This window comes from Colletotrichum phormii (assembly GCF_030913505.1).
Source record: "Colletotrichum phormii strain CBS 102054 chromosome Unknown BDP81scaffold_41, whole genome shotgun sequence".
Classification (NCBI taxonomy): Eukaryota; Fungi; Ascomycota; class Sordariomycetes; order Glomerellales; family Glomerellaceae; genus Colletotrichum; species Colletotrichum phormii.
In genome coordinates this window covers 30,598-45,244 of record NW_026851483.1, presented here as the reverse complement: position 1 = coordinate 45,244, position 14,647 = coordinate 30,598, and the positions used below count along the sequence as shown (strand labels likewise).

General features: G+C 52.6%; 4 protein-coding genes across 4 annotated transcripts; 2 read left to right on the top strand and 2 right to left on the bottom strand.

Annotated features, from left to right (window-relative positions):
- Positions 1–2,692: 2,692 nt before the first annotated feature.
- Positions 2,693–3,317, top strand: BDP81DRAFT_169161 (uncharacterized protein). Its single transcript, XM_060582145.1, has 3 exons — positions 2,693–3,129; positions 3,190–3,245; position 3,317. Coding segments are annotated over exons 1-2 (357 nt in total). The 5' UTR covers positions 2,693–2,773; the 3' UTR covers positions 3,191–3,245; position 3,317.
- Positions 3,318–3,852: 535 nt separating this feature from the next.
- Positions 3,853–5,377, bottom strand: BDP81DRAFT_510485 (beta-lactamase/transpeptidase-like protein; the record flags this gene model as incomplete). Its single annotated transcript, XM_060595746.1, has 4 exons — positions 3,853–3,987; positions 4,041–4,301; positions 4,401–4,996; positions 5,293–5,377. 4 exons carry the CDS (start codon positions 5,375–5,377, stop codon positions 3,853–3,855), a joined length of 1,077 nt encoding a protein of 358 aa, XP_060437911.1.
- A 1,326-nt stretch (positions 5,378–6,703) lies between these two features.
- On the top strand, positions 6,704–9,265 carry BDP81DRAFT_335585 (DEAD/DEAH box helicase; the record flags this gene model as incomplete). The annotated part of the gene is made up of 2 exons (XM_060585858.1): positions 6,704–6,844; positions 6,947–9,265. 2 exons carry the CDS (start codon positions 6,704–6,706, stop codon positions 9,263–9,265), a joined length of 2,460 nt encoding a protein of 819 aa, XP_060437910.1.
- A 366-nt stretch (positions 9,266–9,631) lies between these two features.
- On the bottom strand, positions 9,632–13,396 carry BDP81DRAFT_400699 (uncharacterized protein; the record flags this gene model as incomplete). Its single annotated transcript, XM_060588726.1, has 2 exons — positions 9,632–12,771; positions 12,847–13,396. The coding sequence occupies 2 exons, from the start codon at positions 13,394–13,396 to the stop codon at positions 9,632–9,634; spliced, it is 3,690 nt and encodes a 1,229-aa protein (XP_060437909.1).
- Positions 13,397–14,647: the final 1,251 nt, after the last annotated feature.

Below are 14,647 nucleotides of genomic sequence, written 5' to 3'. Positions count from 1 at the left end.
CGATTGCCCTAGGCACTAGAAGGTCCTTGCGGACGTCTAGGCTAAACACTTGCCGGGTAGTTAGCCTTTTTAGTAATAGTATCCCCCGCTGGGCGGCGGCGGTTACAAATAACTTCCTAGCCGTCCTGGAAGACAGTTGATAGGAAGAGTACGAGGGCATTATCCTTCGAGGTGAATTGGTTGACCTAGTTCCTAGTTAGCTAGGTGTGACGCCCGCCGCAACTTGTCACTGTGGGCGCGTAGCTATATAATGCAGAACAAGGGACAATGATGCCGGAGTCATCATTATCGAAGCTTTTGCTTTGTGCCACAGTTGGTTGCCTTGTCCTGCTCGTAACACTAGGCTGAGTAGGGCTGGGCGGGCTGGTAGCTTACCTCCCTATCTAAAATAGGGATATAGTATATTTCGCCCTAGGGGATACCCCGTCCTTTAGTCTCTTTCTTAGTAATTAAGATCATATCTATCCTACTATTCTTCCGGTAGGTACTAGAAGCTCTAATCTATTAATTCCTTAGGGTACGAAAGAGACGTATAGAGGCGAAGAGGTTGTTAAGAAATACGTGGTAGGTTGCAGCTGGAAGTAGGGAAATAAGGGTAGTTACTACCTGCTGCGTTGGTGTCAACAGAGCCAGCTTTCCAGCAGCTAGCCCAGCAGGCCTAGCCAACCGGCCTGGGCTGGGCTGGGCAGGCTGGGCCTGGGGGACTAATGAGTATGGGCCCTTTCCATGTACGTGCCACAGCCACCGTATATAGTAGCCAGACTGGGCAAGGATCTAGATCTTATAGCTAGTTAGGATAGTTTTCGTTGGAATCGTTGTTATCTCAAGAGATCGACTTGTAAATCGGACTATAGCCTCGTCGATTATAAGGTCTAAACTAGGTATATAAAGAGAATCCCTAGTCTCTTGGATATAGGCTAGCTACTGGTTAACCTTCCGGTATACATCTGGCATTTGATCTTGGCCCCGGCCCCGGCCCCGGCCCTGGCTGGGCTGGCTAGGCTGGGCTGGCTGGCTGGGCCGGAATTCAGCAGTGTTAAATATCCGTAGTTGCTGGAGTAGTAGCTGAAAACGGTCCCGGGATATAAACTGCGTAAATAGGTGGATGGGATCCTCCCTCTCCTGCTAGGTTAACCAGTAGGTTAATAATTTAGATTCCCTATAGATCCCTATATATAATAAGATCCTTAAAAAGAGGTAGATCTTATTGGCTAAAGTCTTCCTCTATTTATTTGCTCTAGAGGTTCTAGCCCTAGGGCCCTCCTTAGATAAGGGCGCCGTATTTATCTATTATGCCTACTGCTCTACGAGGCTCTGCGGAACGTATTAAAGAAATAGTTTAAGCGGGCTTACCCGCAGCCCCTATACCTCTTGGGCCCGGGCCGGTACGTCGAAGGGCCGGAAGGAGCCCGGAAGACCATACTTAGTAGCCGGAGGTTCGCGGGGCCGGACTATCGCTACGTTATAGCGCTCGGGCGTATAATCTATATTACAGGTAGTAGTAAGGTCTTCTGGAAGGACCTCAATGTTACGACCCAACATGCACGACCAAGAACAGGGCCTGCCCCGCAGGCTTACGACGGTTACGATACGCCATACATGCACAGGACAAGGGGACACAAGGCACCCTCTCACGGAACGGAAGAACTATGGTACAAGTCACGTGATGATAAGATAAGGATCATTTGGGATCAATATGATCCAACACGACTTGGGGGCTAAACTTAGCGCCCGGCACGTCCTTTTGTTACCAGACGTTAAATACATCATCATCATCATCATTGGGGGCTAAACGATCATTCTGGATCAGAATGACCCAAGACGACCCAAGGGACAAGGGACATGTTCAGGATCAGGACTTGTATATAAGGATGGACTTGAGCTGGACTCTAGGACAGACTTCCATAGCTCTTCAGCAATTAACTTCGTATCAGATCTTATGATCGCTTTCAGCTATCTTTCCTGAGAACCTCTTTGATAAGACTACGATTGATCACCGCAGCCTTCACCTACCCTTACGATTGACAGACATAGCTTCCCTGAAGCTATCCCCGACTACGATTACTGTTACCAGTTCCGCAGCCTCAACTTCTGCAAACTACCCCTACGACTAGCTGGCCGTAACACTCAACTACTACATAGTTGCGTATAGAAGTAATAGAAGTATTAGATGTAATAGAGGTATCAGAATCACTAGAAGATATCATAGGATCAATCAAACTGGATATTGCTACCTCCATAAAAATGATCGTACTCGGCGTGATCTGATTCCCGTTGTTATTTACTTTACTGCGTATCCGTAAGGCGTTCTTCGGTGATCCCGACTGTCAGGAACTTAGACTTCAGCCGCTAGGCCCATTCAGAGTGCAACCAAAACTTTAATCTTGAACCATGAGACGATCTCGACTTTACAGTGGGACATACTCGCCGGTGCTTAGTTCGGCTTCGACTGCTTCGCCGGCTCCCACTTGCCCCGTTTTCTTCCAAAAGAGTAGAAAGCTTCGATGGTGATTCTGCAAGCCAGTCATGCCAAGGCTCGGAGCCTGGAGATGCTCCCCTGTTGTGATTACGCGCGCGTGCCGTGGTAGGAGTTCATCCGATACTGTTGCAGTCACGAACTACCTTAAATATGACTAACTTACCAGCTGCACCGAGTCTAAGATTTGTTGAATCATCTGAATAACAGCTCTTACACTCATTCTATCACAATCATTAAACACTCTTTACATTCTTTTTTGAAAGTTTTCAACTTGACCATTCTCTCTTTTTCAAAATGCAAACTTCTTTCTTTATGGCTGCTCTCCTGGCTGCGGTTGTGCCCGCATTCGCCTATGAAGTCGGAACCGGCTCTTGCTGCATCGCTCAGCTGAAGGCTTGCCACGAGCAAGGTGCCGACGCTTGCATCTGGACCAACGCGGCCATCTGCGTCAACAACCCCAAGAACTCTGTCCCCATTGACGAGACTTGCAACGAGCAGTGCCCAACTGCATCTGTGAAGACTCCGGATGGATTCGTCTACAAGTTCCAAAAGCATGCTGTTGGGCAGCGATTATCAGGTAGGGGGTCAATGGGATGTATTGATGAGTATGAAGAACGAGTGGCTATGGGAATATCCCGACTATCTATATAGTGAGTGGAAGACCCTTTATACTGGCATATCCTTGGCAAACTTAGTCATGCTTGTGTAAGACCATATTGTTTGACAATCGTTGTAACGAGTGTACTGGGATGGGCCTGACACATGCGTAGGTTCTTCTAGGGCATTGGTGTCTGCCAAGTATTAAGGTGCTTGGAACAAGAGCTAACAAGCTTTCAGCGCTCCCGCCGGCACCTGTGCTTGCAGTAACACCAACCCGAACGTTGGAAAGTACTGCTATGGGCGAAAGAGGAACCAGTTTTGATTCACTGAGAGGGCCTGAGATCCGACTTTGACAACGCAAGATGGCACTATTGTTTTGGAACAATGAATTATGAGCTTAGACCATGAGGTCAATGTTGAAAACCCAAGAATGGTTCGAATTCGCCGTTTTGTGACCCTCGCCGATTCCCGTCGAACTCTCTTGAAGAACTGTGGGACTGTAGATACCTGAGGCAGCAGCTGGTGCCCCAGGCACTAGCTGCCCGATCCACCTCCTGGTTGATCTAGCCCACCGTAGCCACCTTTCACCTTCTTGACGACATCACCAACCAACCAACAATACCAGTCGTATTGCCTCATTGCTTGCCTCGTTGATCCAGATGAGCAGTGTGTACTGCCCACAAGAACTCTAAGTGTCTCAAACCCAGTCCCGTCTCATCACTCCTTACTAAAAGCATCGACCAGCATTGGAGCATTGCGATGACATAATCATACTACAAAAAGCTTGGGAAAACGTGACGGTAAACGTGCCTCTGAAATGCGCCGATGATTTCCTCGATCTGAGGGTCTTGAGGTGGGATGACGTGAGACATAATAAGACCACAGACGCCGTTGCTTCGATCAATGAACTGTAGCTGACGGTTAGCAAGTGCAATTTAGAGAGACATGACAGACATCTAACCCAAAATTGATTTGTTCCACCACCCCACGCCAAAGTCTTTTGACCCCGAGGGCACTGCGCCTCTGAGCGACGACCGTCGATCAACATCCCTCCCAATCCCCAATCGTAGAGCTCGCCGCGGTAAAAGTCGCCGATGGTCAATTTCCGACCTTCGAACCACGCTTGAAGAGCTGCTCGACTTTGATCTGACAAGTTGCCCTGAAACATCAGTTCCACAGAGTCGGGCTGGAGTACACGCGTATCATTGCTGAAGATGGAAAACTAGAGTTGCATGTAGTCTCCTCCGCTGCAATAAGCCCCATGACCCCCGAAACACTCCCTATCGACTCCCTGGTTCAAAAATAGTATTTCGGGATGTACCTCAAGTCTCCCAGTATTTTCAATTCTTTCCGTGAGGCTGGCGACCTTGTGATGTCTCCCCTTGGCGTGTGGCCAGAAATTGACGCTAGATGCTTCCAAGGGTGCCCATAAATATAGTCTCAGGTAAGTTTCCAGCGACATGCTGGTAAGCTGCTCTACCAGCTTGCCCGCCCAATCAAGTCCGCATCCATACTCCCAGCCTTCCCTCGGTTCGAATAGGAGCGGGTCGTCAAAACGATCTTCAATAGTAGACCCCAGAATTTCCGGGAGTCTTCCTTGGAGACTTCGAAGTCGTCTAAGGCTTTTGTTTTGGAAGTAATAGCTAGTACCCGCGGAATGAGTCAAGAGATGGCGGAGGGTGATCGGGTTGCGATGCTCATTGAGGATAGGTGAGCCGTCTGGACGCCAGCCCACCAAGACTTTCTGGCGGCTCAGAGCAGAAAGCAAAGTGCTCACGTCGGTGTCTAGGGTAAGGAGCCTTCTGTCTACGAACTGCAGCACAGCTACTGTGGTTGGAAGCTTTGAGCTGGAAGCTAGCGTGAAGACTGTTTGCTTGTCGACGGGGGCTTGTTCAAGCCATGATTGTGATGGGCCGCCTAAACATTCGGATACGATATCGGATCCTGTTGGTATACACGTCAGCAGGGCAACCGTACGGTTGGAACGAAGTGTCAATAATGGTCTATTATTGCTGCGTCTAGAGGTGGAAGGAGGAGATTGTGGGCAGAGCCCACGATCTCCCAGAAGTGGTATATAAGTGAAAGGGCCGTTTGTAAGTGCCCATACTGCCTTCCGGATCCATCTTTTCTGCCGACTGCTCAGAGATCCAACAGATCCCGTCTTTGGTTTAGCTGTGGTCTGTGGAGGGGAGGTCTGATTGAGATTATTTAACCATCAAGACGTTTGGCGAAGAGTACTAACGAAGAGAACACGTCATCCTGCAAAGAATCACGCAGCAATTTCTCGAATGGTCTCATTTAGGCAAGGCTATACCCCAGATATAGAAAGACTGATTAAGTAGCGCTGGGCGGTTATTTACATTGGCTATTATCTCACGAAGATCGACCATTTTATATCGGAATGGGAGGGAGACTGAGACGCCTTAAACTCGCGTTCAAAAACTCAATGTAACGGTTTCAATGTGAGAAACTCCGAAAGGGTGCGCGAGAAAGAACAATCGGTGTAGTGGATCTGGGTAAGTAGCTCTAGATTCATCAGGACTGCCTCATTGAGCGGATTTGATCACGTACTAGTATGGAGTCCAATATTCACCATCACATCAGGTAAAATACCTGCCTACCTTAGATAAGTGATCACTTGAGTGGGGGGCATCTGGTTTGCCCGGACGTTCCGCAATGCAGATTGTTGAATAGGATATCTGAGAAAGAGAAAGTCAAATTGCAATACGAGGGTAGCTCTGTGGTGTTCGCATCGCCAATCTGCACCGGAAACGGGGCGTATTAGCGTGGTTGAAAGATGTGAGAAATGCCAGCAATGGAAGCTTCCCAAGCTCGTTTTCGCATCTGTGGGGGTCAGACTTTCAAAGTCGGTCGACTCAAGTCTGTGATTGCTGTTGAGCTTTGGTTGGGGGTCATTTCGACGGGCCTCCCCAGTAAGTCTTCCTTTGAGCTTCCTTCGCGACCATTGACCACGACAGGTTCAAAGAGGAATGATGTGACAATGTCAGCCACGGTCGTCATTTGCGTTTTTGCACTTTCTCACGTTGATCATGTTTCCACATCGTTTAAAATGAAACCGCATATGTCAGTTCAGTAATTATATTCAGGTTGAAAGACAGATTTGAGGTGATGTCAGAAAAACATTTATTCAACTCAGAGTTCGAGCAACTCACTCTCAAAGTCTATCATACAAGTTGCAATTCAGCGATGATAATCTGATGTGACCCAAACACTCTAGAAACCCCAAGAGCTCACAGTAACCCAATACAAATCATTCTCAAACATAGGTTGACGCACAGACATGGATCTATCTTATCCAGACAATTACGCAGAGAATGGGAGTGTTTCTTTGATGCCAATGGCACTCAGAAAGAGAGGATTTTCAATGCTAGTGAGTGGCCAGATGGTGCCAGGTGTGGAGGGGCTTGCTAGTGGCTGCCACTCTCAACCCCACGCCCGGCATCCCCTGTCGCCGAATGCCGAACTTTTCACTCCACCGCAGCAACCCGACGCCAAAAAATTTCCAGGCGCTTCCTCCAAAGTATTGTCGGAACTTTTTTTTACTTCTTTCTGGGCGAAGATCCTCCGCAGTGCAAGATCTCGACAAAACCCAGACGAACGACAATGGCGACTCCCACGAAGGCTCCCGCAAAGGGATCGGGGAAGAAACAGCAGCCCAAGGTCATGAAGAGAGACTCGCGCCTCGAAAAGAGAAAGCAACAGCTGGAAACAATTGAGCAGCTCGAGAAAGCCGTAGCCGACTTTGTAAGTCTCTTTTTGCGCGCCCGCCCGCCACACCAAGCACACGACATTGGCGAACCTTTGGACCAAGACTAACCCAAGACCCTGCGTCTGCGCGAATAATAGGATCTCAAGAGCGAATACACCAACTTCTCCGACCTCCCCCTCTGCGAAACAACCCGAAAGGGCCTCGAGAAATCCCACTTCGAGACCCTCACCGACATCCAGTCCCGCGCCGTGCCCCTCGCCCTCAAGGGTAACGATATCCTCGGTGCCGCCAAGACGGGCAGCGGCAAGACCCTCGCCTTCATCATCCCCGTACTCGAGAAGCTCTACCGCGCGCAATGGACAGAGTTCGACGGCCTTGGCGCCCTCATCATCTCCCCGACCCGCGAGCTCGCCGCCCAAATCTTTGAGGTCCTCCGCAAGGTCGGCCGCTACCATAACTTCTCTGCCGGCCTCGTCATTGGCGGCAAGAGTCTGAAGGAGGAGGCCGAGCGTCTGTCAAAGATGAACATCCTCGTCTGTACGCCCGGGCGCATGCTGCAGCACCTCGACCAGACCGCCGGCTTCGACGTCGACAACCTACAGATCCTGGTGCTCGACGAGGCGGACCGAATCATGGACATGGGCTTCCAGCACGCCGTCGACGCCCTGGTAGACCACCTGCCCTCCACGAGACAAACTCTCCTCTTCAGTGCGACGCAAAGCAAGAAGATCTCCGACCTCGCGCGCCTGAGTCTCAAGGACCCCGAATACGTCGCCGTCCACGAGGAATCCACGCCCAAGAACCTGCAACAGCATTACATCGTCACCCCCCTCCACGAGAAGCTCGACACCCTCTTCGGCTTCATCAAGGCCAACCTCAAGAGCAAGATCATCGTATTCTTCTCCTCGGGCAAGCAAGTCCGTTTCGCTTACGAAGGCATGCGGCACCTCCAACCCGGTGTCCCGCTCCTCCACCTCCTCGGCAAGCAGAAACAACTCCAGCGCATGGAGATCACAAAGCGTTTCGCCGACGCAAACGCCTCAGTTCTCTTCGCCACCGATGTCGTCGCCCGCGGTGTCGATTTCCCCGCCGTCGACTGGGTCGTTCAGGTCGACTGTCCCGAAGACGTCGACACCTACATTCACCGCGTCGGGCGTACCGCCCGTTACGAGCGCGACGGAAAGGCCGTCCTCTTCCTCGAGCCCAGCGAAGAGGCCGGCATGCTCAAGCGCCTCGAGCTGAAGAAGGTGCCCATCAACAAGATCACCGTCAAGGAAAGCAAGAAGAAGAGCATCAAGGATCAGCTCCAGAGCATGTGTTTCTCCAACCCGGACCTGAAATACCTCGGTCAAAAAGCTTTCATCAGTTACGTCCGCTCCATCTACCTGCAAAAGGATAAGGAAGTATTCAAGTTCAACAAGCTCGACCTCGACGCCTTCGCCGCCAGCCTCGGACTCCCCGGTGCGCCGCAAATCAAGATGCGCAAGGGTGAGGACATCAAAAAGGTCAAGAACGCGCCCCGCAAGGGCATGTCCTCCGACGAACACGAAGAGGACTCGGACGACGCCGCAGGACCCAAGAAGCCCAAGAAGCCCGAAGTCAGGACAAAATACGACCGCATGTTCGAGCGCACGAACCAGGACGTCCTCTCAGGCCACTACACCAAACTCGTAGCCAACGGCGACGAAGTCACCGGCGACACAACCGATCCCACCGCAGCAGCCACCGGAACCGCCGCCGCCGCCGACGACGAAGAAGACTTCCTCTCCGTAAAACGAGTCCTCGGCGACGCCGACCTCGATGCCGAATCCGCCCTCGCCCCCGGCGCCAAGCCAAAGGTACTATCCTACGGCGGCCAAGACTTCATCGTCGACTCCAAGCGCCGCGAAAAGGCCCTCCAGTCCAAGAAGAAGATGCTCAAGTTCAAGGGCCGCGGCGAGAAGCTCGTGTTCGACGAGGAAGGTAACGCGCACCAGATCTACGAGCTGCAGAACGAGGACGATTTCGAGAGGGAAGGACCCGCGGAGGAGCTGCGGCAAAAGTTCGTTGCCGGCGAGGCGGCGCGCGTCAAGGAGGCCGATGTGGATGATAAGCTTACAGCCAAGGGACGGCGTAAGGAGAAGAGGCTGAAGAGGAAGCAGAGGGAGGCTGAGGAGCGCGGGGAGGTTGTTTCGAAGAGTGCCGAGGGACCTCAGATTGCGGGCGGAGATGACGGTGATGAAGATCCGTTGGCGCTGTTGCGGTCGTTGCCGATTGCGGGTGAAGGCGGCGACGAGTACAGCGGCAGCGAGGACGAGAGGCCAAAGAAGAAGACCAAGAAGTGGTTCCAGGACGACTCTGACGAGGAGAGGGAGAAGAAGAAGAAGGCTAAGAAGGGCGGCAAGGTGCTCGAGATTGACCGCGAGCCCGAGACGTTGGAGGACCTCGAGGCGCTGGCTTCGGGCTTGTTGAACTAAAAGATATATACCCCGTTGTGAGGATTGAATCGGAAGGACAAAAGTTAGTATGCCATACTTAAAGCACTTGATTATGTAGAGTGCGAGCATCATTCATCAGCAAAAATGTAATTTTAAAACGTTATGCATTAAATACTCTCTCTAAGGACTGCATCAAAAAGAAGCCCAAGGGGTATCGTCAACCCCCAACGCCAAGTGACCTTTTTAACCCCTCGTTCCCTGAATGCCTGAAAAACGTCGTGTCTTGCAAAAAGCCACCCATAAACCAGTGTCTTACGCTCATATATAGCGAGACCCAATCGTATAAACGCCGGATGTGCGACGACCAAAAGACTGTATCCTCCTCGCCTGTGCTTCGGTCCCCCCTCACGCCTCGCTCTCTACGCCATAGAGGCGCACTCTGTACAAGCAAGTATGGTCGGAACCATAGTTACTAGTAACGTGGAGCACAATGTGATCCGTATAGGCTCCCAGGGAAAGCAGCTCTGAGCTGAGCTTATGTACGTGTGCTCCGTTGAGCGTGTCCTTACTTTCGTAAGTGAATTGACCAATCTTGACCCAGCCATCCTCGAGTCTACTTCCTGGGAAGTGGGCTGCAGCGAAGTCGGCAACGCGGTTGCGCGTGTGAAGATCGGGGATGTATGCCAGAATGTCAATGTCCTTTGGCCTGGCGTCGGGATTGAGCGTAGCCCCAGGTAGAATGTGCTCGACGACGAGATGCTGGGGGACAATCTCTCGACTGAGAATGTAGCCGATGCGGACACCGCCTTCTTTCCCGTCTCTGTCCACGACAGCCATGCCGCACCAGCAGTCTCCTTCGTCCTCCCAGCCAACCTGCGTTGCAGCCTTGGATTGGATATTAGGACCCCGCGATGTTTCTCTCTTATAAAGCAGGGTGCCAGGTCTGGCATTGATGAGAGGCACATAATCCGGCGTCCCATCATCCCCATCCACAATAGCACCACTGCCACGGGCCAAGTAATTGACCTGATGGCGGAGTTCTTTGTCCCAAACCGCTCCAATCTGGCCTTGTGCAAGCGCTTCCAGTCCAGCATTCGCAATCGCCTGGCGGATCATGCCATCAACAACTGTTATCATTTCGGTCCGGGTGACGCCCTTTGGCGGACTCTTCTTCAAAATACCCTCAACTGAATTGTTGATGTACTGCTCCAGCTTCTTCTGTAGTTCTTGCGCCTCAGCTTTGACCTCGTTCCGGTGGGTAGCGAACTCGCCCTTGAGATGGCGAATGAACTCATCGCGCGTCACCACCACATCCTTGGTGTCCTTGTTCTTGAACTGGTTCTTGACAAACTTCTCAATCTTGGACTCGAGGTCTTTGCCAATCTTGTCCGGAATGGACGTGCTGAACTGAGGTTCGAGTATCTTGGCGACCTTCTTGTTATTATTGACGAGCCACTTCTCCCAGGTCTTGTCAAACTTGGACTGTGAGATGTTCTCGACGTCCGTAGTAGAAAGTCCCGGCGCAGGCGGCTCGGCAGCTTTCTGATACACGGGATCCTTCTGGAGTCTGCTCTTGATCGCCAGCCAGTTCTCATCGGAGATGAAGTGGTAGCCACCATGACCCCGGCTCAGCGTCAAGATTTCGGCATCGCTCTTCATGAGATCACGCAGCGAGTGGTAAAATTCTTCTCCCACGACGGGCCGTCCTTTCTTGTCCAACTTCATGTGTACAACCTTGGGCACAATCTCCGTCAAGCGCGACAGCGACCCCTCGTGAAGTTTGCTGGCCGTCGTCAACTTGGTGATTTCGTATTCGTGGTTGCGTTGCTGGCGGACGTATTCTCTAGCGTCATTATCGCCGAAGAGCGTTGCCGGCCGCGACATCCAGAGTGGCACAAATTGTCCAAGATTGTGTGAAAAGTCGGACAGACCGTACCATTGGATGCCGCCTAGCCCAAGAGCCGGCGTCGAGTTCAGTCCTGTTAAGGCGCCCCACGTTAAGAGTGAAAGAAGCAGAGCGCCGAGCGAAGCCTTGAAGATCCATGAGTTCAGGGAAAAGACAAGGTTGAGCAAGTCCACAAACGAATCGGCGATCTTGAACAAGATCCAATTTGCCCACGAGAACTCGCTCAAGGGGACCTGTCGCGAAGTCGTGATTGAATTCATGTGACCGTCCGAGTCGGATTCAAAACCGTCGTCTGTCTCAGGGCTATCCGGTCGAGGGACATTGGACCATTCGTACACTGTGTTGTAGACCCGCGGCCATGCCTGCAATCGTGCATTGCGCTCCTTTCGAAGGGCTTCTTGTTTAACTCTTTCCTGCCGATGCTCTTGTTGTATCCTTGCTCGCATTTCAGGAGTGAACATACCGGCCCCGCCTTGGGCAAGTGCCGGCCGACCGTCTCTGTTGCCAGAAAGACCACTTGTACTGGAGACCCTTGTTGAAGCGGCTCCGCCCGCTGTGGACGGTGGTGCTTCTACTCTGATGGCTGGCGGAGCGTTGGTAGAGGAGCGAGACGATGCTGAGTTACCATTTACGGGTAGAGGTTTACCAAACAGGGGGCGAGGAGGTGCTGGGTTCTGTTCTCCAGCCAGGGGCCCTCTCCGAGCAGGACTGAAGTTGGTGGCCTGCATTGGCTTGCGAGGTGAAGAGTGACGGGCTGAGACTTGAGGAGATTGATTATTAAGTATTGGCTCTTCGCTGACACGACTTGATAGACGTGTCGAGCTCGACCTTGCAGCAGGAGAAGGTGACACCGAAGCTTTGTTAGCTGCGAGCTGACGCGAGCTTGCTACTGACCCTGGTGGGTCTCTCTTAGCAGGAGACTGGTTGACAGGACGAGCAGGCGAAACCTGGTAAGGAGATTTACTGCTGCGCGGTCGAAATCGATCTGAGGGCGGTGTGCTTGGTGGCTCCTGTTGAGGTGGACGGAAGGTACCTTGGGAGGGCAGCAAAGGCAGCAGCTCGGGAGGAGGCCTATCAGAAACCTTGGTGATCGGGGCTTGTATCACACCTTGGTGAGTGACCGCCTGGTTCAAATTTCGGTTGAGATTGTGCCGGGGATCGCGTGCCAAACGCCTCAATGGACTGAGGAGATTTATGCCCCTCGTCTCTTCCTTCGGTGGAGAGGGCTCCTCGGTCTCCTCTATGGACCGCATGCGACCACCACGCTCTGAAGAAATTGACTGCGACGGGGTCGAACCAATATCGGCACCCCCAAAGAGTGAGCTTTCCTGGCCAAAGGTGCGGACTGAGTCTGGCGTCGGAGTCGGCTCCGGAGGGCCTTGTTGTTGAGCGAATTGAGAGCGAGACTGGGAATAAGGCTCTTCGGATATGGCTCGAGCGAAGACGGAATTCCAGCTTGCAGCAGGAAGGGATCGTCTAGCAGGTGTTAAACCTTGAGCAGGGTCTTCCGAGCTGGCTCTCCTGGCCATGGACTGTGAATAAGTTGAGAACTGCCCTCTCGGCGGTGCAGCTCCTGGCAAGAATTGCTGTGGTGGAACGAGAGCGCCTTGCTGGAATGAAGGAGGTTCGACAGAGGGAGCTGAGACGATGTTTAGCAAGGGAAGTGAGACCGCGGCAATGCAAGACCCGGTGTCGCGCACGTGGTAGCACTTACCAATTTTGGCTGGCGATTGTCGTCGCGGTGAGCGGCGGACGGGGGTCGGGTCTGGCGTTGCATCCCTTAATGGATCAGGGGATTCTGACGACTCTCGATAGGGACCGAAGTCTTGGTCGAAGTCCGGGTCAGGGTCAGGGCCTCGATCAGGACTTGGTTGCACTCTGCGCGGTGGATTCGGCTTTGGCGCCGGTTTGGGAGTTGGCGACTTTGTTTGCCTTGTGTGTCGCGAAGGATGCGGTTGCGGCTGTTTGCTGTTGCTGCTCTCACTACTGCTCGCACTGGCATCGCCATCATCGCTGTTGTTGCCATCGTCCGGGTCGTCCGGGTCATCAGGATCGTCGCTGTCGTGAAGAGTTTCCTTGATAATGTCTTGCAGATTGCGCTTTTGACCGCGGCGAGTGTTTCGCAAAATCGTGGAAGGCGCAGATCCGTAAGATGTGTCGAGTCGTGATGCCAACGGAGGCAGCTCTCGACTGACGGCAGCACCCCCGGCCAGGGTGGTCGGTGTCTCACCGTTATCGTCACGGACCCTTCGTTTGGGGGGCATCTTGGTGCAGTGTGACGGGCGAAAGTCTGCGAAGGTGATGAGTATGAGGTGAAATGGCGGGTTGTGTATCAGAATGTGGTCACTCAACACCACGTAATAGTGAGATGAGACAGATCGTGTTGAGTTGGTGAAGATGAGGAGAGATACGGTGTATGAGGAGGAATAGAATGAAAAGGCCAAGAGAGTAGTGAAAAATGTCGAAGTAGGAAGTGACGATATGGCCAAATTCACAGACGGCAAGCGCGAGAAGAAAGTCCGTTGAAGGAAAGAAGCAACGGGAGGAGTAGACTGAATGAAAGATTGCAAAGACGCAACTCACATTATTATTGTTTGGGTAAACATGCACTGCAGTTGTCAACGAGTCTCTGAAAAGCAGTTTGTCGTAAGTCGAGGTCTCTTTTGTCTCATCAACAATGGCAGGCGCAATGAAGCATGAGATCTATGTTGAGCTACAAGGGAGGCGGCAACCAAAGGAAAGCCTCGAGAAGAATTGGAGAGAGGTTGGAGGTCGTATGTGAATGAGCCTTTGTGAAGGCTGCAGGGAGACGGTTACGGGAGCTTGGACTGGGAGAAGAATCCCAAAGTGAAGCTATTCCAGAGGGACAGGCCCGCCGGATCGGGAAGGGAGGGAGGCGGGTTGTCAACAAAGAGAGGAGGAGCGGTCCCTGGTCGCAACGACCATCTTTCCCAGGCACAAGTCGCGCCAAACCACGCGCGCGTCGGATCGTCGGTGTGGAGGACCAGATAGACGAGCTGGAAGGAATGCGGCTGCCGTTGCGGTTTGAGCGGGTCAATGAGTTGTCGGTCGAGTAGAATGAGTTTTGCGACAGCGGCGATGCAAGGCAAGGGATGTCCCGAGGGTTCGTTGAGTTTCTTTGTGCTGTCTTGGAGCGTTCACTTGAGGAGCTTCACACACACACGCACACACACACACACCGGGCATGGGAATGTTTTCGCGACGGACAGCCGCCCACCGCCAACCGCCAGCCAGCAACCGGGGGTCGGGCGCAGAGAAAGCTCAGACCCTTGCAGCGTGTCCGTTGCCCGCGCACGCGCTGTGGTCCTCAGGACGGTCCCCGCCACGGTGGTCCGCCAGTGCTACGCGCGCCGAGTTGATAACCTTACATAAGCGAGAACCTTGCTGGCCTTAGGTAAGCAATCGAAGTTTGCGACCGCGTGAGGATGTGATAAGGCAAGCACCGATATCGATAAGTCTGATAAGATTGTTTACCAGATAAGGCTTTCAACCTG

Excerpts from the sequence above, each read along its gene's own strand:
- BDP81DRAFT_169161 (XM_060582145.1), top strand. The coding sequence starts at position 2,774 with ATGCAAACTTCTTTCTTTATGGCTGCTCTCCTGGCTGCGGTTGTGCCC.